The 21,973-nt window shown below is 41.7% G+C and overlaps 1 protein-coding gene and 1 long non-coding RNA gene across 6 annotated transcripts in view; both read left to right on the top strand.

Moving 5' to 3' along the window:
• Positions 1-21,973, top strand: part of LOC131465553 (uncharacterized) — a 166,456-nt gene that overhangs the window by 108,152 nt on the left and 36,331 nt on the right. For 4 of the 5 annotated variants that reach the window (XR_009241324.1, XR_009241325.1, XR_009241326.1 and 1 more), the window contains one exon: positions 11,983-12,269. This is a non-coding gene — a long non-coding RNA (uncharacterized LOC131465553). Of the gene's footprint in view, positions 1-9,730; positions 9,816-11,982; positions 12,270-21,973 lie in introns of those variants that run through there. The other variant, XR_009241327.1, reaches the window with a different exon arrangement.
• sox2 (SRY-box transcription factor 2) lies at positions 15,273-18,318 on the top strand. Its single transcript, XM_058638338.1, has 2 exons — positions 15,273-17,178; positions 17,487-18,318. Exons 1-2 carry the CDS (start codon positions 16,214-16,216, stop codon positions 17,494-17,496), a joined length of 975 nt encoding a protein of 324 aa, XP_058494321.1. The 5' UTR covers positions 15,273-16,213; the 3' UTR covers positions 17,497-18,318.

The following is a 21,973-nucleotide window of genomic DNA, read 5'->3' as shown; positions in this document are numbered from 1 at the left end:
AACCGTCCAAATCCATCACAGAGGTTTGATGCTGCCATGATCATCTCCAGACCTGGATAAACATCAAAACTTCTCCTCTCCTCTGCTCAGTAATCAGACGCCAGACTCGGTCACTCTGTCAGAAGACCGGCCAGCATGCTCTCAGTGTGGACCTCTGCTGTCTGTGTGTGCTTCTGCCAAGCTTAAATCTTCCTGCTTCTCCTGTTGCCTCAGTGGCTCCGTACCCTGGTGACCATGGCTTATATATTCACCCCCATACACATACAAACTATATGTAGTCAGCACGGACATCAGTGTGTGTGTCTGTTTGCTTGTTTGGGTCACACCGTTATGCTATATGCAGGATTTTTCACCCTAATCTAACAGAGTCACTGTGATGGTTAAATGTCATGTTGCAGGGAGATAGCCTTATGTCCTCAGAATCAGGAGGCCTTGTTTGGTCTCAGGTCTTGCGAGGAACACGAATTGCTTCATGGCACGACACACACACACTCCCCCGGCTATAAGTTCAAGGCAGCAATAGCATTATTTTAGACGTTCATTGCGGCAGAACCGGCGAAAAAGAAGCAGAGAAAAACATTGTCAGAGGAAGCTAGGAAAAGGAAATGAGCGAGGGGCCACACACACGAGTAAACATCAAACCGGCTTTTTCTAAATGGTGAGAATTGAAAAATGCAGAAGTAGTCTCGGACCTGGAGTCACTGTCCGTCTAGACCTCTGACAAAACAATTATTTTGTTGGATGTCGACGAGGAAAACTTGGGGAACGAGTTCCAGACTGATAGCAGCTCCAAGCCTGTGACTACTTCCGGTCTATTGAGCTGTCGCCCGCCCATGGTCTGAATCTCAAACAAAAACCCCTGTGCAAAAAATGCAAAAATGTGCAAAAATCAAATCACCGAGTGCAACTGAAAAAGAGTCAGATCAAACAAAATTCCGATCATTGCAAACAAAGAGTGCATTTTCAAACAAATAATTTTTTTTATTTGCAATTTGTATAGTTTGATTTTGTGGTTGAGTTTAAGTGGGTCATTGTGTCACAGTGAGTTCCTTTAAAAATAAATGTCATCAGTCAGTGTCCTCACATGTGCACGGATACACACACACTTGTGTATATATCTCTGTGTGTGTGTGCAGGCGTGTGTGAAGGTATCATCCCAGCTCGGTAGCAGCTAGCTAGCGGCTAAATGACTCTCCACACTTCATTAGCAGCGATGAGGTGAGCCGCTCATCTCCTCATTGTTAGCTAGCGTTAAGCTGCAGTAATCCCAAACAAAGAGCCGGGGCCTCGTAGCAGCCTGTGCGGATTAGACTGCTTTCTAGAAACATCCCAGAGATTCATTCTCATTCAAATTGGCCTGTAAACAAAACCAGCGGTGGCCAGGAGAGAGCGATTGGTGTATGATGGAGAGAGTGTGACACATCTTATATGTCTACATGTGTAATGTAGCTGCAGCTGTGTACTTGTATTTATGTCTTTGTGAGGTCCAACAACTTAAAAACCTATCTTTGTGGGGACATTTTGTCTAAACCCCACAACTTTAAAGGGGTTTTTCAGGGTTAAGACATGGTTTTAAGGTAAGGGTGAAGTTTAGGCACTTAGTTGTGATGGTTAAGGTTAGGGTAAGGAGCTAGAGAATGCATTATGTCAATGATGTGTCCTCACAAAGACATACAAACAAGTGTGTGTGTAGCTTTCCATTGAGTGGAACGGTTCAATTAAGTACAGTACGGTATGTATTTTTTTGTGTTTACATCAGAAATTGTACCAAAATAACTGGCCCCAATTTAAAAACAAGTTCTTTTTTTGTGTGTGCTTGTGTAGTTGAATTTGTATCTTTGTAAGGACATTTTGACCTTGTGGGGACATTTTGTCTGGGCCCCACAACTTTAAGGGCTTTTTCATGGTTAAAACCTTGTTTTGGGGTTAGGGTTAAGGGTTAGGCACTTAGTGTAGTTGGCATGGTTACATTTAGGATAAGGAGCTAGGGAGTGCATTATGTCTATGATGTGTCCTCACTAAGATATAAAAACAAGTTTGTGTGTTGTATGTGTTTGTAAAATTAGATTTGTATCTTTGTGGGGTCCAAAAAACATTACAAACCTATCTCTGTGAGGACATTTTGTTTGGGCCCCACAAAGGTAAATGGCTTTGTCAGGGTCAGGACCTGTTTTTAAGGTTAGAGTAAGGGTTAAGGGTTAGGGTTAGGCACTTAGTTGTGATGGTTAAAGTTAGGTTAAGGGCATTATGTCTATGATAAGTCCTCACTCAAATATGAGATATATAATAAATAAGATGTATTTTTCTATTCAGGGTTCATGTTTCAGAATCAAAGACTGTGTCCACTAACTGTGTAAACTCTTACACTGATTTCTTTTTATTTGGCAGAAATTGAAGATAAAATAATCACACTTATTTTTACTGAGGCCGTCATTTTGGACCGCCATGTTTTTGCAAGAGCTGACAATAGACAAACAAAACATCTTTTGAGTGATAGTGCTAAATTAAGGCTACATAAGTTCTTCAACACCTTTGGAAGGGAAGGTTGAGGTGAGGGAAACTCAGCTGCAACATGCAACTGTACACACTGTACTTTTAAACTATTAATAATGATGAAAATGTCTGTTTGTTTCCCTCATATTGATTTTTATTTAAACATGTGGTTTTGTTTTCTCTAATCCCCAGGTGCTTAGGAAAATAAAAACATGTTCACTGCAGACTTTTTAAAAATAATTTCCTGAAGTGGCAATTCTCTTTGGAAATTGAAATTCCTCTTCCATTATAGTCTAATGATGCTGTCATCTGTTACTGTGATTCCAGAAGGTCCACGAATGACATTGTGCAACTGTAATAAAACTATTTGGGCACAGAGTGCACTGTGCAGGAATTCAACGTTTTCACAATCGTACATTTTGTAATTTGGCAGCAGCCGGCACATCAGTACGTCGCTGTTCAAGTGAACGCCGAAATACTTCTTTTATTTGATGAAGTATTTCAGATAAAAGCAGTGACGTGTGGATTATCCAGAGCAGCTTTTTTCGACAATGAGTTCAGTCCTTCTTCTTGTCAGAAGCTTCTTTATGCAAATTAATAAATATTTTGAGGCAATATTTTTAGCCTTTTCAAAATGTGGTTGATTTGAAGAGATTTCCGGCGTCAGAGCTGCTAATCTGATGATCCCCTGTAACACAGGGCAGCACTTTAATAGTGACATTACCTACAAATCAGTGTTCTCTCTTACTAGTTTGGAATCCACTTGGTTTCTGTTAATGGGCTGATGGATTTTTTTTTTTCACCTTGTACTGAGGTGAAGGCACATACACAAGTAAATGGAAAAAAATAAATACTTCTTATCCTCACCCACATAAACTTCAGTGCAGTCTAAGCACCTAAAAGGCATACTTGAGTAAGTATCTCACCAGAGAATGACTTTGGTAGAAGTTGAAGTCACTATTTTATAATATTACTTAAGTAAAAGTCTTAAAGTATATGACATTTACTGTACTTAAGTATCAAAAGTAATTTTCTGATACAAAATGTATTTAAAAAGTAACCATTGCCATGGGGGCTCAGTGGTAGGGCGAGTTGTCTTTCAACATGAAGATTGTGGGTTCAATTGCTGGCCCTTCTCACCTATATGTGTCCTCGAGCAAGACACAGAATGAAGTGTGTAAACTAGTGAAAACTGTTGTGTAAAGCAGCTCATTAAGACTAGAAAGGCTCTATATAAAAATACAGACCATGACCAACTCTTCTGCTGATTTTATTTGGTAGTAACGAGTAAAAGTAGGTAAAAGTTGCTAGAAATATAAATAACAAAGATTTCTGAATTCTGTATGTAAGTACAGTAACAACATATTTGTATTGTACTGTGATGCATTACAACACTGCTTCGGTGGTTTTGTGCATTTTAACCCAAATTTATATAAATTCTTCAATTTTATGTGACAGAGCAAATGTTTCCTTATCTTTTTTTTAAGCGTGACATTTTCCCGTCACTCAGAGGCAGAGTGTTGTCCTTGAAGTCCGTCTGCTAATCTGACTTGATCATTAACGACCATCATTCTCGATTAATGAGTTATTTTAAACTATGCTTCTTCTTCTTCCTCTTCTTCATCTGGCTGATCTGAGGTTCTGATGTTTCGATTGGATTTCTGGCACATTAGCCGTCATTCACAGTCTCTGATGCTCGCCAGTCGTCTACGTAATCGGCTGTGAGTGGTTTGGATCATTATTAGTTGTCAGTCACGTGCACTGAGTTAGATATTAATGCAAACCGTCATGATGTCAGTTGGATATTTGGATGATTTGGGATCAGTGATGGTGATTTGCTGGTTTATGAGTTTGTCAAATTATCTGACTGACTTTTCGTAAAATCAGTCAAAGATAATGGTTTGAATGTCACAAAGTGGCTTTTAGTGGCACAACTGTCCGTAATGGAGTATTTATACGTTTTAAGAACTATAATTGGTTCTGCATCGACTGGAAATGACATTTCATCGTCCCCCGCTTGTCATCCACTCACTTATCCTTTCCTGTCTAACTCCTAAATCTGAACTTTTCATCATATTTTTTGGATTAGTGCTCATGATGAATTTGGTGTTTTGGTTTCATCTCTGCAGTGCATCTAAAGTAAGTATTGTAGAGTTTGTGTTTGGTGACGCATGTCCGTTGTAGTTGCTGTAAATCGGTGCCTCCACACATATGTTGTGTGTCCATCAGGGTGCAGTACAGTATGATTTGGAACGGTATGGGTCAGTCTTGTTTATCGCCTTCATGGGGCAGCGGGACGTCATACCGGTGCTACGACAAAGAAAGACAGCATTTTCCAGCTCGGTTTGTCCCTGTTTGTCTTGTATGAGAATAAACTGCAGGCGTTTGCTTCGACTTCCATGGGATGTTTACACCGATCACAAGGGAGTCGTCTAATCTCAGCTGACTGTCGTGGGTGGGGCCAATTTAACAGTATTGTACCATTTTACTCTGGTACTCCAAGGGAAGGGTACCAAAGAATGGAACAGTTTTTTGTGGTACTATTCCAAATGGAAACACACGTACATTACCTTTGCCAAATCGAAGCGTTCCACTCAATGAAAACACAGCTACACATATCTTATCTTAGTGGGGACACATCATAGATATAATGCATTCCCTAACCCTAAACCCAGGTCTTACCCTTGAAAAAGTTCAACATGTCCTCACAAAGATGAGTCTGATCACATGTTGATTAATGTTGAATTGCAGCTGTTTAGGGGACGGCTGCGGTGAACGTCGCGTGATTCCTCGCAGTCCCCGCGTCTCTGTTTGTCTGTTCCTTTAACAAACTTGGTGTTGTATTGTCACAATTATCCACTTTCGCGACAGTGGAGACGATGCAGGTTTTGTTTGGCATGGCGATAATGAGGCTTTTTGTAGAAACTAAATGGGATCAACACGAACAAACAAGCACCATGAGGCGCCCGCGTATACATAGAATCAAATCAGTTTCGTTTTTTATAGCCCAAACTCACTAATTACAGTTTCACTGAGTTGGTTTTACAATCTGTACATGGAGTGACATCCTCTGTCCTGAAGAACTGCTCCCCAGAAAAACTTTTATCAGGGGAAACAAGGTAACCTCTGATAGAGACACAGAGGAGGAATCCTTCTTCCAGGATATAGAGAGTGTATGAAGCAGCAATTGTACATAATTATGACAATATTGGTAGTACCTGATGATATATTACATACTTGTACATACCATGTTTTTATAACTTCTTTGCTAGATTACTGCAACTCCCTTTTATTTTGGTATAGATCAATCACTGATGTATTGTTTGCAGTGTTATTGTTTGTTTTTAAATCCTTAAGTGGGCTGGCTCCTCAGTACCTGGCTGAACCGCTGAGCATGCATGTACACACCAGTCAGAGCCCTTAGGTCGGCCAACCAGCTGTTGCTTGACGTCCCTAAGACCAGACTAAAGACCATAGGTGAGCAAGCCTTTGCAGTGGCTTCGTTTGGCTTTGGAAAATCCTGCCCAGGTACATCACATGTGACCAGGCTCTTCAAACTTTTAAATCTTCTTAAAAACCTACTTTGTCTCCTTGGCATTCAATTCAGGTGGAGCTAGACTGTTATTGTGTTACATGGTGCAATATAGTATGGTATTTCTGTTGTCTGCTGCTGTGTTGTTTCATGTCTTTGATTTAATTTTGTCAGGGATGGCACGATTTTTCATGTCCAATACCGATACTACAAACTCAAGTATCTGCCAACATCGATATCAGTCCGATACACTCATTTCAGACCCCTTTTAATCCTGTTAACAACATATTTGTGTAGAGACATTTCAAAGACATCATTCTCCAACTCTGCAACAAATATTATTCTCCCATAAAGAAAAAACAGCCCACAACATGACTCCGTTAAAATGCTGATGCTTTATTTACTTGTTTACAGTCTGTGCAGGGTGAAGCATGTGATATATATATATATATATATATATGGGATTTTTGGATTGTATCAAATTTCACTGGATTATCAGTCCGATATCTAATTTGATCCAGTGATTTTGACCAGACTATCGTCAAAATGTGTTTATAAATGTGCTTTATAGACACATTTTGACTTGTCTTGACCTGTGAGAATAAAGTTCAAATCAAAGCATGATTTTAAATGTCAATATGAGCCCACAACGTCAGTCATTTCTGTTGATTCTTTTGTTAGATGGTGTTGTGGCCATGAAATAAGGGTTGTAACTCCACAGCGACACAGCCACGGACTCAGCGCTGGTCAAATGTCGTGCTTTGTGTGCCTAGATTAAATTACTTTTCTGAGAAACAGAAACAGAAATATATGTAAATTAAAACAAGTAGAATTCAGCTACGTCGGCACAAAGTATAGGTGGCCATAGGAAGCATTAGGACTCTGAATAGTGATGTGACAGCAGGGTTTATCGGCTACAAACACAACTTCCTTTCATTTCTATAATCATATGTTTTATTGTATCTTTTGTTGTGAGATATTTCCTTGACTTGGAGTGGGCATGAATATAGGATTATTTATTATGAGTTCAACTAATAACTAGTTTCATAATTGATTAATTTGTTTGGTCTAGAAAATGGACAAAAATTTTGAAAAATGTGGAGTTATGTCTCCAAAACCTTAAAGTGATGATGTTCTTAAAATGTTTAATGATTTATTTGTGATATATGGCAAGAAGAAAGAAAACATTTAAGAAGCTGAAAAATGAGTGTAAAATTATTAGTGCTTTGTCCTTAGGGGAGATTTTTCAGTCAAATCAAAGTGACGGAGAAAAATACATCACTGTCATGGGCAAAATATGATTTTATAATCTTTTTTTTTTACAGAAATTCTCTCATTTAAACACTCCACATTCACTGTAGAACTCCAGACTTGTTAAACACCAGTCAACCATGAGCATGGGGGCTGTAAAACTTTGCGTATTTGCCCACTTCAAACCGTCGATGTTGCATTCTTCAGTAATGAGATGCCATTGAAGGAGCGTTGTTGTGCAAATATCTGACAGCTGTGTCTGAGCGGCTTTCTTCCTGCCTGCTTCCCGGACAAACGGCTGCAGGACTGACCAGCCGCCGCTGCGTCCGGTGGTGGCAGTGGTCAGCATTTTAGTATCTGTAAAGCTCTAATCCTCCACTTTTACAGTGAGTGGCCTGCACTTTTCACAATCTGACCATGTCCATACTACGGCGGATAAATTGGAAAAATGCTGATTGCATTTTGGGAATTTGTGTCCACACTTGCATTTTCAAGTCTTTTATTGAAAAGTTTAACAACACCCAAACTTATGCAGCATCAAAGCAATGCATTTCATCACCTGGTTGGACAGGACACTCACTGGTTGGTCACTTTGCCTACACTAATTCTACTACACAGGAATTTGATTATAATTTATAAATACAAGCTCCTAATCCACTCAGTGTCTACTGCTTTATTCTCCACATGAGTCATGGTGGGGCTTGAACCAGTCTTGGCGGGGTACACTCTGGACAGGTCGCCTGTCCATCACCGGGCCCATTCACACTCACCTACAGTCATTTCAGAGCAGGGATCAGCAAGTAAATCTGGTTGAGGGCCAATCTTTTTTGTAATTGAATGTTGGTCCAATACATCGTATCTTTGTCAGGCAAAGCTGCCTTAAAACGTCTTCAGTTAGAAACAAAAAACCCACGTTTGCTGCCTTAAGCTAACAGTAATGTGGAGGTTTTCTTTAATCACCAGCTTGTTTCACGATGACAGATGAGTGTGAGATAATGTACATTCAGTTTCAAGAGTTACTGCTTCTTATTTGAGCCTAACGTATGCAAGTAGTTATTTTACGGTCATTTAATCCCCAAAACTGGCTGTCTCCATGACAACAGCAGTGTTTTTTGCATTTTTCAAACCAAACATTTAGTTTAGGTTAACTGTCAATTCTAGCAACAGATTTTTTTCAGAATAAAAGCTCTGAACTCGGTATGAAAATCTAATGTTTTTGTGATCAGATAAGCAAATAATTTAAGATCACATTTGATCATAAATCAAATGCTGGGGCCAGATACCAGTTTTGGCCCACGGACCACCAATTGAACTGTGGGAGAAAACCCACGAGCAAACTCCACACAACTTGTTCATTTCTTGCCTTGAGTGCTATAGCCACTACGTGTGACCTCGCTCCTAATCCAGATAACCACACTATAGTTTCAGGACTGCAACTCTAAGAATATCAAAGCAGTGGCTCTGTACGTGACCATTGAACCTGTCCACACTCACTCACTCATCTTCTATACCGCTTTATCCTCCAGATGAGGGTCGTGCTGGTGCCAATCCCAGCTGACATAGGGCAGAAGGACAGGTTGCCAGTCTAAAAGCATGTTTTTTTTGCAAATTAATGTATAATGTTTAGCCCAAACAATCTGTTATTGATACGAGAAAACTGCTTGTGCTTCTTTTTGTGCAAACGTGCTTGTTTGTGTCACATATGTGTGATTGACAGCCCCCCCCCCCTTTACTGATTGCTGTGTCTCTCTCTCTCTCACACACACACACACACACACACACACAATGCTATATGGATACACACAAAGGGAGAAGAAGCCACAGTGGAACCCCCCCCCCATCATCATCAGCCAGAGCTGCAAGAAAACACACAAAACAGATGCAGCAAATGTGTTCACTCTCATGAATATGGAAATACTTGTGTGTGTGTGTGTCTGTGTGTGTAATATAAATGTGTGTGGAAGTTTGTTCTATGTGTGTGTGTTTGAATGGACAGCCACAATGAAAAATGCATTAGCATTAGATGATGATGATGAGGCTGGTCTTTCTAAAGGCTCTCATGGTGCCATTGGACCCTCTCTCTCTCTCTCTCTCTCTCCCTCTCCCTCTCTCTCTCTCTCTCTCTCTCTCTCTCTCTCTCCCGCTCTCTCCCTCTCCCGCTCTCGCTCTCATGCTATCATCATATTCCCTGGCCTCTGTGGATGGGTTTATAATTAAAAGTGCTCCAGCTCTCTAATATGAGTGCTATGACTGTGGTGTAGAATACATGGCACAGATTGATCAGATAAAGAGCCAGTCATATTTCTTTACTGCTAAGCCTTTTCACTCTGAGAGCACTGATCCCCTCTCTATTTCTCTCCCCCTCTCTCCCTCCCTCTCTCTTTCTCCCCATGTCCTTTTTGTCTCAGAGACTTTTAAATCTGCTCCAAGCTCTCTCATACTTTTTCTTTTTTCTTTTTTTTAACTCCTGAACTCTCTGTTGCTGCCTGGTCTGTAGGTGGCGCTCGAGCTGCTGAAACACACACAAGTGAAATACAAAGTAGGCAAAACATGGATAATAAATACAAATCGGCATACTGGCTATATCCACATCAAATTCATTCATTCTCAAACAGCTACCCTTTTTGTCATCAGCAGAAAACATCATAGTTGGGAGATTTAGAAACTACTGCAGCAAATATATGAGTGAGATTTACTGTAGCTCCAGATTAGATTAAGATTAGAGCACTCGTCTCCACTGTTGTTTGATTTTGCCACGCTTCTGTGGTGCAGGTCAAGGATGCTCAATACTCAGTGAGTGCATAAAGGCAAAAAAAAAAGCTGCATGGTTAGCTTTATATGACCATTCTCATTCATGTCACAGGGCCAGGATATAGAATGTGATGCAGACCTGATTTGAATATCAGATTTGCCCTGAAATGTCAAATACTGAGTCACATCACTTCACAACGTTGCCAAAAGCTGGTGCATGGAGTTGAGTGTGGAAGCTGAGTAACTTGGACAAGGATTTATAGTTTTATTTTTGCAAGGACGGGACAGACAAGCACATGGGGAAGTGCTTTAGACCTTTCAAGAAGTGGCTCTTGAAGGAAACTAAGTCTCGAGGAGGGGGAAAAACAAGGCTTCAAAAAGTTCTTCTGATAGTCAAAACCTTTTCGATTTTTTAGCCAAATATCTGCTTTTGGGTTTTATGCCCTCGTCCATATGTAACACTGCACACGTGTTGATGTGCGTTCAATCGTTTGATGCAGAGCTGAAGCTGCAGAGATAATAACAGCTATAAGAAAAACTGATACTGCCGCTGTGTGTGAACTATACCACAGGAGTCGCATGGGATTCTTTACCCCTCTCTCCCCTCATCTTTCCTGCCCTCCATTATCCCCTCTCTCCTCTTTGCCCTTCTCTCTACTCCCTGCATTCATCCCTCTCTCCTCCTCCTCCTTACCCATCATCCCCTCATCTCGCAGCCCCAATCTTCTGCTGCCTCACCCTCACACCCTGCATGTCACCTCCACCGCCCGGTGATAGACAGGGTGTCCTCCTCGCCTTGTAACAATCACTGACATCCAATATGTTTGGCTTGGGATCATCCCCTGTGTCCATTGTGCTTTCCGTTAAATGCTTTATTGATTAGCCATGAGTTAATTACAAATTACATCAACCGTGGGGGCAGAGCAAAGGTGGCTGCGACATGGCTGCAGGATCCATTCAGTAGGAGCTGATACGTGTTGACTGCACACACCTGCCTCTGTGTGTGTGTGTGTGTGTCAACCTCAGCAGGTTACATTAGCCCCAACTGATTCCTCGCCCTCCTCCTTCACTATTAACACCCATGCATTTATGACATTTCACAGTGCCTTATCAACGCTCCGGGGGCCATGCAGTATTTCCTGGGCAATTGTAGTGAAAACGGTAGAATTAGAAACAGGAGGTTTCTGCAGGGAAATGCCCTGAATGCTTAATTTTTTATCAAGCACAACTTGACTCAGCCCATATGCAAAATTATGAGACTGTGCCAAATCCACAGCAGACCTTTGCAGGCTAATGTATTCTGGATTTAAGCTCCATTGTAAAAGCCATAACACGCCTGCACCTGACCTGCTCTGCTGCAGCCCCCCGAAAAACAACCCCTCACCTCTGTCACCTCTGACTTTTACACAAAGTTATGGAGCTAACAATAATAATAATATTGATTGTAACGATCAGATTTGCAAGTCCTTTTTCACAGTGTCAGTTTCTTTTTTGACATTGCCATGTACTTTGTGCAAAAGCAAAAAAAAAAAAAAGGAGTGAAAAAGAAAAAATCTTTATCAAATCCCCATTCTGAGGCTTTCAATAAGGCAGGCCATTACCTCACAGGCGCTTTTGTTCGGCCTATACAAGAGAGAACAAAATGGTTATTCAGGAGGACGCTTTAGATTTTTATTGTGGGCTCGCTATTCACAAAGAGCACCGTTATTGTATTAAAAAGAACCATCTGTGGCAGAAACAATGGCTTCAAATTATCTGTGAATACCCAGTGAACAAAAATATAAAGCTTTTTTCCTGCTCATTATGTGGGCTAAGCTAGGGGGTGGAAGATAGGAGAGGAGAGGCATAGACTTTGCTATAACTGACTTTTGTTGTTCTTGCTTGCATTCTTCTCCTTTTTAAATAGGCCCCCTTTTCACATTGTGTGTCGCCATAAACGGCTTTTCTTGTTGCAGGACTCGCGCAGAGAAGACAGCGGAGCTCCAGACAGACAGCGTGGGCCACTGCTGGTGCTGCGCGCCGGCCAGAGCGCACTGGCTGCCGGATCGAAAACGCTTGGACTACTGCGGGGGGAAAGTACGTGCGGATGCCTGCCGATCGGACTGTTTCACACGGCGGCACACGGAGCTCCGCGGCCGGGGAGACTGAGACTGAAGCGAGAGGAGGAGAAGGAAGAGGATGAGGAGAGAAAGAGCAACTTGTTTAATTTCGAGATGAGGAGGACGAACTTCCACAACTGGCAGTAAGTTTGAGTTTTGACTGAGCGAAGCCGCTGTGTGTGTGTGTGTGTGTGTGTGTGTTCGTGCACATGCGTGTGTGTGCGTGTGTCTGTGTAAAAGTGTGTATATGTGTGTGGGTGTATGTATGTGTGTGTGTGAGAGAGAGAGTGAAACACGCAGTGTTGTGGAATGACACCGCATGGCATCAGGAGCTTGACTGACTGCCTGAGCTGTTGCTGCCCGCTTATTTTTCTTCTTCAACACACACACACACACATGAACGCACGCACACACACACACACACACACATATTTCTTGTTCTTCAAACTTCAACCTCAAAGATGACATTTCTTTTCCTGATTTCCTAATGTGGTACTGTTTGTTTGTTGTTTATTTTTCCTCTTTCATACTTATTTTTTTATTTCTAAATTTAATTTAGTTACAAATCAAAACTGACGAACCTGAATATAGAGCGATGCGACTTAATTAGACCAGTAAATAAAATCATGTGGGATTATCGGCGCAATCTAAGTTCATCTTTTACCAATAACGGACTCATTTTATTTCATTATGATAAATCCGAAGGTCATATTGTGAATTTTAAATGTTATTTTACTATAAATAAACATTGTTGAATTTAAAATTTTAAAATACAAAAAAAAAAATCATTTTTTTTGTCTTTCTTTTTAAAAAGTTTAGCATATTTTTAAAACATTGTCTTCAGTAATTAAGAAAAATGCCATTCTTTATTTTTTCCTAAAACAAGTAATAACATTCATAAACTCGTGTTTTCTCACTGACTGTCACTGTTCCGGACTTATTATTAATGTATTTGATGAGTGATTTTCTTGGCTGCGTCCTCAGCCCCTGGCACGGCCCCTAGTGGCAACAACGGACACGTTTATTCCCATTTCACCTGAAAAATGTCTCTCATTACCGTTCGTCACAATGATTTTTCAACGTGCTTTATCACAATCTTTATTATTATTCTTTTTTTTGTTATTTCATAGATTGTCTAATGCGTAAATTGAAATCCACTTTTATGTCACGTGTGCCTTTATCACCACATTTTACTTGTATTATTATTATTATAATTATTATTATTATTATTACTATAATACGTATTATTTTTATTGTTATACATTTTTGACTCCAGCGTCTCAGAAGCTGCTGTTGGAAAGAACACCTGACTTTTTATCGCTGCTCTTTATCTGACGCTTGTGTTTTTGCGCAGATCCTGTTACCTGAAATTGTGTGACCACAAAACAGTATTTTGATATCACAGCGTGCTGCACTCCATATATTTAGCTGTATCCATCCCAACCTGGTGTAGCGGGGGGCTTACAAGTGGTCCGGGGGAACCGCCCCGCTAGTTTCCCCCCTGTTTTTTGTCAAGCAGCGGTTTTAATTCAGGATGATTGTGGATGCAGGGCCATTCCCGGCTGGCTGGGGCCCGCTTTCAGAGAGCTGCGGGCCCCCCCGCTGTTCCTTTATTATCATAAGAAGATTAGAGGTAGCGGGGAACACACTCAGATGCAGATAACAGCCGAGCGGCCCATTTCAACCTTGCATTATAATGGACCGAGCTGCATGTGTCGCCTCTCGCAGCCTATTACGCACAAGATGAATCTTATGTAAGGTTGCCGGGCCGGCACAATAAGAGCACCAGGGCTCCGCTCCTCCATTTATTATCAAATGACTAAAACAAAATAATAAGGCTTGATCCATTCACTTTCAATTACGATTTAATCTAGAGACACGCATTTAAATTAAATTAAATTAAATTAAATTAAATTAAATTAAATTAAATTAAATTAAATCAAATTATTCCAGGTGTATGTACTTGATCTAGCTTTAATTATTGGGACTGTCTGGCGTGCAGTTCCACATGGCATGTATTACTGAAATATTTTTATTTATTTTAAAACAAATCGGTGTTATTAGGGAATAAATAAATATAATATATAGGTACATTTTTGCATTTCTGGCCTCTTCTGCTGGATTTTTAAAAACAGCCATTCCTTGCTTCTCTCACCAAACCTGTCAGGGTTTTTTTTGCAGTCGTTTGTAGTTCTTCTTTTCTCCAGTAGGCGGTGCCGGTGTCACGCAGGAGCACGCTTTGCCCTCAGACGGAGATAGATGCGGGGTAAAAAAAAAAAAAAAAGCAATAATAACAAGTGGCACAAACAGAACTCCCAGACTCATAGTAAAAAAACAAAAGAAAGTTCAGTTGGTTTTGGGACATTAAAGCCATAATATGATACTTTTCATATCATATCACACTGATGACGATGATGATGATGATGATGATGATGATGGTGTTTATAACAATGTCAGTCTGGTCAGTTTGACCCGAGATAAGGTGGAGCAGGTGGACGCCACGTTAATTCGCACTAATTGGCAGACGTGAATGAGCTGATCCTTCACTCTTTATCTTAAAATATGCCTCACCTGTATGTCCCTTCCCTCTCGTGTATCCTTCCCACGTGCACACACACACACACAAACACACACACACTGCAGCAGCAGCAGTACTGTGGCCGTGGAAGTGGAGTGGAGTTGGGTCTTTGTCCGGACAGATGTAGCGACAACATCCCAAACAAAACCCGCTTATTTGTGCTGAGATGAGCTCGTCTGCCTTCTGTGTGTTGGCATTCAACTTCACTAAACAAAGGGACTAAAGGAGGAGGGACGGGGGAAACATCTTGGATTACCTTTTCCTCTTTTCCTCTTTTCAACGCTAAAAACCAGCAGTGCACCCCCCGCACACACACACACACACACACTCCCATTCAATTCAATGCTTTGACTTAACTAACAAAGTTTATTTAAGTGTTGTTATATTGTTGGCGCTGTGAGTGGGGGAATTAGTGGGTTTTTCATTCACAATAATAACAACAGCAGCAGACGTGCCGTGTCGTGGGGCCGTGACTTGAGCCAGTGTGATGCTCCTCACACTCTTCATGTTTGAGTTATCACTTTTGTTTTTTGTAACATCCATTTCAAGTTAAAACCTTCAATTTAGTCTATTATGAGTACGTAACACATTCAAGTATTTGTATAATTTAGAGTGCACGTAAAACGTACACTAAAATCTTATTTTTTTAAAAAAGTATAATGTATAATTTTCGATCCCATTTTGGTCATGAAGTTCACAACACAAACTATTTTAATCGAACATCCAGAAAGCTTCATGCATTTCTCTCCTCCTGTGTTTAATGTTTAAAAATATCCATAAAGAGCCCAAAAAAAAAAACCAAAAAAAAAACAATCCCACAGAAATGTCTCCATAAGCAGCTGGAAATAGTAAATGTGTGCATATCTCCTCACTCTGCATTGGTTCATATGCTTGGAGAGGGGTTTTTGCATGTGTGTGTGTGTTCTCGGGGCAGGGAAGACTCCGCCCATTTATGCTAATTGAGGCCTCCCATTGGTGTGTCAGGGGAGCAGGCGCGCTGCGATTGGCCAGCTCCAAGCCATTTATTCGCTGACGGCCCCCCGTCACATGAATGGTTGTCTATTAACTTGTTCAAAAACTATCTGGAGTTGTCAAGGCTCAGGCGGACTCAGGCGAAAAAAGTACAGTGGCTTGTTGATGCTTTTGCGGAGAAGCGACGGGAGAAGTTTTGTGGACACCGGGACCTTACTGGGAGAAAACTCTCTATCTCTCTCACACACACACTGACACTCACACGCGCTGACGCTGACACGCACACACACTCGGTGAGAGGGAGTGAGAGTGTGTGGAGACGCCGCTCGGTGCTTGGTGTGTGTTTTTTTCGTCCAGAGAAAAGTTGCAGAGAGAAATCGACAGGTAACTTTGTGTCAGCAGCAGCAGCAGCAGTGACCCTGCGCTCCTTCTTCCTCCCTGTCCTGCCTCTGGTTTGTGGAGTTTATCTCTTTTTTTGTTTGTTTATATATATTTTTTTCTTCTCTGCGTCGGAGCTCCAACTCAAAGCTGTTCCCAATGTATAACATGATGGAGACTGAACTGAAGCCTCCTGCTCCCCAGACCAACACGGGGGGCACGGGCAACACTAACTCGTCTGGCACTGGCACCAACCAGAAAAACAATGCCGAGCGGGTCAAGAGACCCATGAACGCGTTCATGGTGTGGTCCCGGGGTCAGAGGAGGAAGATGGCACAAGAAAACCCCAAAATGCACAACTCGGAGATTAGTAAGAGGCTGGGCGCAGAGTGGAAACTTCTGTCCGAGAGTGAGAAGAGACCTTTCATCGACGAAGCCAAGAGACTGCGGGCCCTGCACATGAAGGAGCATCCGGATTACAAATACCGGCCCCGGCGGAAAACCAAGACCCTCATGAAGAAGGACAAGTACACCTTGCCCGGTGGGCTGCTGGCTCCGGGAGGGAACGGGATGGGGAGCGGGGTCGGTGTAGGAGTGGGCGCGGGGCTGGGTGGCGGCGTGAACCAGCGCATGGACAGCTACGCGGCGCACATGAACGGCTGGACCAACGGCGGCTACGGCATGATGCAGGAGCAGCTGAGCTACCAGCACCCGGGGCTCAACGCGCACAACCCGAGCCAGATGCAGTCCATGCACCGCTACGACATGAGCGCGCTGCAGTACAACACCATGGCCAGCTCCCAGAGCTACATGAACGGCTCGCCCACTTACTCCATGTCCTACTCGCAGCAGAGCACGCCGGGCATGACCGCGCTGGGCTCCATGGGGCCCTCCTCCGTGGTGAAGTCCGAGTCCAGTAGCTCCAGCCCGCCCGTCGTCACCTCGTCGTCCCATCGCGCCGCTCCGGGCTGCCAAAGCGGGGACCTGAGGGACATGATCAGCATGTACCTGCCCGGGGCGGAGGTCAGTGAGCAGAGCGCCCAGACCCGGCTACACATGTCCGGCCACTACCAGAGCCCCGTGCCCGGGACGACGCTCAACGGCACACTGCCGCTAACACACATGTAAGAGACACAGCACACAGCAGAGAAGCGACAGAATAAAAGAGAGAAAGAAAGAGAGAAAGAAAGTGTGTGTTTGTGTGCGTGTGTGAGTGTGTGTGTGTGTGTGTGAGTGTGTGTGTGTGTGTGCGTGCGTGCGTGTGTGTGTGTGGAAAAAGAAATGAACTTTTATAAGAGAAACTGTGGACTACTTAACGTTGGACTATTTTTGTACAGAAAAATTTCGGGGAGGGAAAAAGTTGTATAGAAGTCTCTCGGGGGGTAAAAAAGGACACGACTCAACTTTTTTTCTTCTTTTATTTTATTCAAAGGAAGCTCTAGAGGAAACGGTAGGAGAAAACCCCCCTCCCTCCTCCTCCTCCTCTCCCCCCTCCCTCTTCACTGGTGGATGAAGTTTGGAAGACTATTAAAAAGTGGGAGTCGCAATCAAAATGTTTTACTATTGCAATCACCTTTTGTACAGTATTTATCAAAGAAACATTACAATCAGATGAAATTGTTTGTTTAACTGCAAGAGGTTACTTTTTTGCCATTTTCTTTTATGTTTTATTTAGTTATTTTCGTATACAACTTAACGCCAGTTCTGCAGAAAATATTAAACGTGTGGGGGAGAAAAAAAAAGAGTCAGAACTGGAATAATGACACTGGAGTTTTCACTGAATTACTGAAAACACTGGAAAGAAAAGGGATGAAACAGGTAATACTGTTTTGTTTTTGTTTTTTAAATTTTTCATTTAAAGTCGATGTTACTAAAACATTTTTCATTTTATTTTCCTTTCAAAAACACAAGACTGTTTTTTCCCCCTCCAGCTTAAAATATAGGTTGTTAATTTATATTCCCGTCTCCCACTTTTCAATCTGTTTAGAGGTTATGACGCTTGTGCTACTTATTTTCTAATTGATTTGTACAATTTCTGTATATTTACTGTGGTATTTTAAGTTTTTATTTCAAGTAAACAGCAAAAATAAAAAAATCTCATTTCCCGTAGTTGTATTTTAAAAATTGTGGCCTGTACGCAGAAGCCAAACCACTCTATGTAAATATTTACCGGAACTAATACCATCCTTATAACAGTTACAGTTTCAGCTGAATATATTTTTTTTTCAATATGCAGTTTGAAATGAATAAATTTTGGAAATTTGGATACTCGTAACTGTTTGAGTTTTGATTTGATTTTTTGTCATTCTGTCTTTCTTTTCAACGCTGACAGTTTTTCATAATTTAGTTTATTAAATTACATAAATTACATTTATTTAACTTGTATATGCTTTAATGAAACACGCATCTGATATATACGTAGTTGCTGCGTCAAGACAAAGGTTGTTTCCTATTTTCTACAAAAAAAAAAAGATTGTTTTACCTCCGGTATAAACTGACATTTTTCCTCTTCTATAATCAAACAAAACATAAAGAAACAATCTTAAATATCTATTTTAATTTAAACTGAATTGTGTCTAATATTCTCCTGCTTGGAATAGAGGGAGAGGAATAACCAGACAGCGCTGATATTCAAATATCATAAATATTAGGAGACATACATCAGATTATTTGTGTGAGAGTAATCTGCAGGGTTATTTATGATTTATAATTTGTTATATAATCTTTCTCATGTGGCTTGTCAATTTGTCATATTATATCAACTCAGGCATTTCTGGAACATTCCATCTTGTTGTTTTCACCATAACACATGTTTAAATTATTAAAAATATTATTAATATTATTATTTTATTTTAATCACTAATATTTAGAGAGGTCTAAATGGAAGCTGAGCCCTGTAGGTGTTTCTTCTGACATGGAAGAACTCCAGCGGCCATTTCTTTTTAATTTAATGTTTTCATCTGTAGTATTATTATTATTTTAATTTTTAATTTTAATTTTAATTGTTTTCGTTAATCTTGCCTCTTATGGTTAAAGTTGTCGCGTGACCCCGCTGCTGTCAGCTTCTCTCTGCTGGGTTTCCCCTATCCTTTAATAATAATAACAATAATAATAATAATAATCCTTATGATGAACTAACAGCCTGATCTGAATTTAACTAACGGTTTCAAATCTGGGCGGAGCGTTCATATATATATATGTGTGTGTGTGTGTGTGTGTGTGTGTGCGCGCGCGCGCCCGCGTGTGTGTGCGAGATAGATTAGGACCGTTGTGTCTTGCAGGCTCAGTCCCGGGGGAGCGGAGCTCACATTAACCGGTGGATGAATATTTGAAGAGGCCCCTTGGTATTTATCGGACCTCTCTCCCTCTAAACCCCCCCCCCCCCCCTCTCTCTCTCACACACACCCACACACACACTCTCTCTCCCTCTCTCTCCCTCGCTCTCTGAAGAGGTCGAGGGGATCACCGGTCGCCTCATTAATTATTGATCTGATCACCATAGGTTGTAATAGCCGAGAACACCGGTGATAAATAATTGTTTGGAAAAGGTCGGACGTGTGTAGACGCATTAACGTCCACTCATTCTTCATGTGTTTTTGTCCACGCACACCAGGGGCCCCCGCCTGCAGGCCCCGAGGCCCCGACACATGATTCCTTCTCATATCCTCTGCTGTGCGCGGCAGCTTTGATGTGATGGGTGAATGGTCTGTGTATTTAAATATCATCGTTTTACTTGTATGTGTCCAGCGTCATTTAAAAAAAAAAGATTATTTGTGACGAATATTATTTTTATTTACATGTTCTTGTCTAAAAGGTTATTAAAATACGTCTTTATAAGAGATTCCCACCCGGTGTGTGTGTGTGTGATGCTGAAGACACTGACATCGCGTTATCTCGGTACAAAAATATTAGCCCACATTTTGGCCCCCGTGCTTTTCCAAAATGTGATTTAATCTCGGTGCCGCTTTAAACTGACTCTCATGTTCAAACATGAAAATGAAGGCGCAGCAGCGCGCGCGCGCGCGCACACACACACACGATATTCAAAATGTTACATCAGTGATCAGTGTTTTTTTTTCTTCTTCAAAAATATGGTATGATGTGGTGTGTCTGTGTGAGCGCGCGCGCAGGCGAACAGCTGATTGTTTGTGATTGTTGGAGGCACAGAGTCTGTGCCATGCTGGGCGCGAGGACCAGGTGTGTTTGTGTGTGACACATAGGTACAAGCTTAACAGTGTTCCCAACCATCCGTCCATCCATCCGTTCATCCATCCATCCATTCATGTCCCCCTCTGTCGCTCGCGTGCAGAGTTTGTCGCAGCTCGAGGATATTTGGACTGCAACAGGTGGTAAGCGCGCGCCTCTGCTTTTTTTTTGTTTAGCCCCCGGTTAAAAAAAAAAACCTAACACACACACAGGACAGCTCCCAGATGTTATATACGATAACCTGGTGTGTGTGTGTGTGTGTGTGTGTGCTGATTTTTAAACAACAACAAGGTCGTGGCACAAACAAACAAACATAGAAGTGATTACAGTTAAGTTCACATTGTAATTGAAGATGTGAGGACACGGCTGTGGGCGTGTCATTTTACACCGCGGCCTCTTTTCAAATCATGTGTTTGTTGTTGAGATTATTTGATATATATATATATATTTTAAATTAGGTCAAACGAGCCCATGCTCCTCCTACACACACACACACACACATACACACACACGGGGCTAGCCTTTAAAAGATTCGCATAACTACTTAATGTCGAACCTTAACCTAACCACCATTAATACTAAATAAGGTTCTGCCAGGTTTTGCTCTTCATGAGGACAACTGGTCCTGACAGGGGACTGTGTTTATGTCAGACCATGTCCTTAAGAGGCAACAAATACAAGCACTCACACACACACACACACACACACGAGCTTAGTGGCCATGTAATCCTACGAGAGCCACTTTCCCTTTTCGCCACATCGTGGATAATAAGGAGGAGGAGACATGACGTCACAGTAGATGAAGCGGTTTCCTTTTCGTCTGTTGGCCTTAATATCGTCTCCTGTAGAAGAGAAAAGTGGAGGATTGCACCTTTATTAGACGAGCCTGTTCCACATAGACACGTGGTTTTCTTTTTTAATACAGGTTAAATAAAGTAGTTCAATAAATAATTATCAATGGCAGTGCTTTCCTTTTTTAGTTTTTATTTAATTGATTTAATTAAGACACTTTTTTCCCGGTTTCCAGTTATGAGCTAAAAACATCACACACACACACACCACTGAATCTTTCTCTATATCATTTAAAAACTTAAAATAAAATAAAATATCTGCTTTTGGAGTTATTTTCCCTTTTCCTTCCTCTACAATCACCACGGATACAAACTGAGAATGAGTGAATAGCAAAACTGTCAGTGTGTGTGTGTGTGTGTGTGTGTGTGTGTGTGTGTATGTAGAGGGACTGAATGGAAGCCAGTAGCCTGCTGATGTACGCAGGTGCAGAGGAGGGAAGCGGGTGGTGTGTGCGTGTGCGTGCGTGCGCGTGTGCGTGCTCTCTCTCTCTCTCTCTCTCTCTCATCCATTGAATAGGACCACACACTGACACAGACCAGCATGCCATCGGCCTCGCGCTGCTCTTTGCCTGAATTCTCAGAGGCTCGAGGCCTCTGCGACCCCCCCCCCCCCCCCCCCCCCCCCGCCACACACACACACACGTCACCAGTGGCTCGGCCTCCGTTTATCATTTGTGCTCATTGATGCTGACAGCTTTATAGAGCTCTATCATTAAAGGAATGCAGGGTATCACCACAGTAGAAAGTAGAAAAAAATCATGCATAAAAGCTGCTGCTGTTTATTTTGAATGTAGATTTGAAGAGTGATGTGTTCAAGACATTTTATATTTATTTTTATGTGGTATGAATTCCCAGTTAGAAA

Source organism: Solea solea, chromosome 9 (assembly GCF_958295425.1).
Source record: "Solea solea chromosome 9, fSolSol10.1, whole genome shotgun sequence".
NCBI classification, from domain to species: Eukaryota; Metazoa; Chordata; class Actinopteri; order Pleuronectiformes; family Soleidae; genus Solea; species Solea solea.
This window is presented reverse-complemented; position numbering and strand designations above follow the sequence as displayed.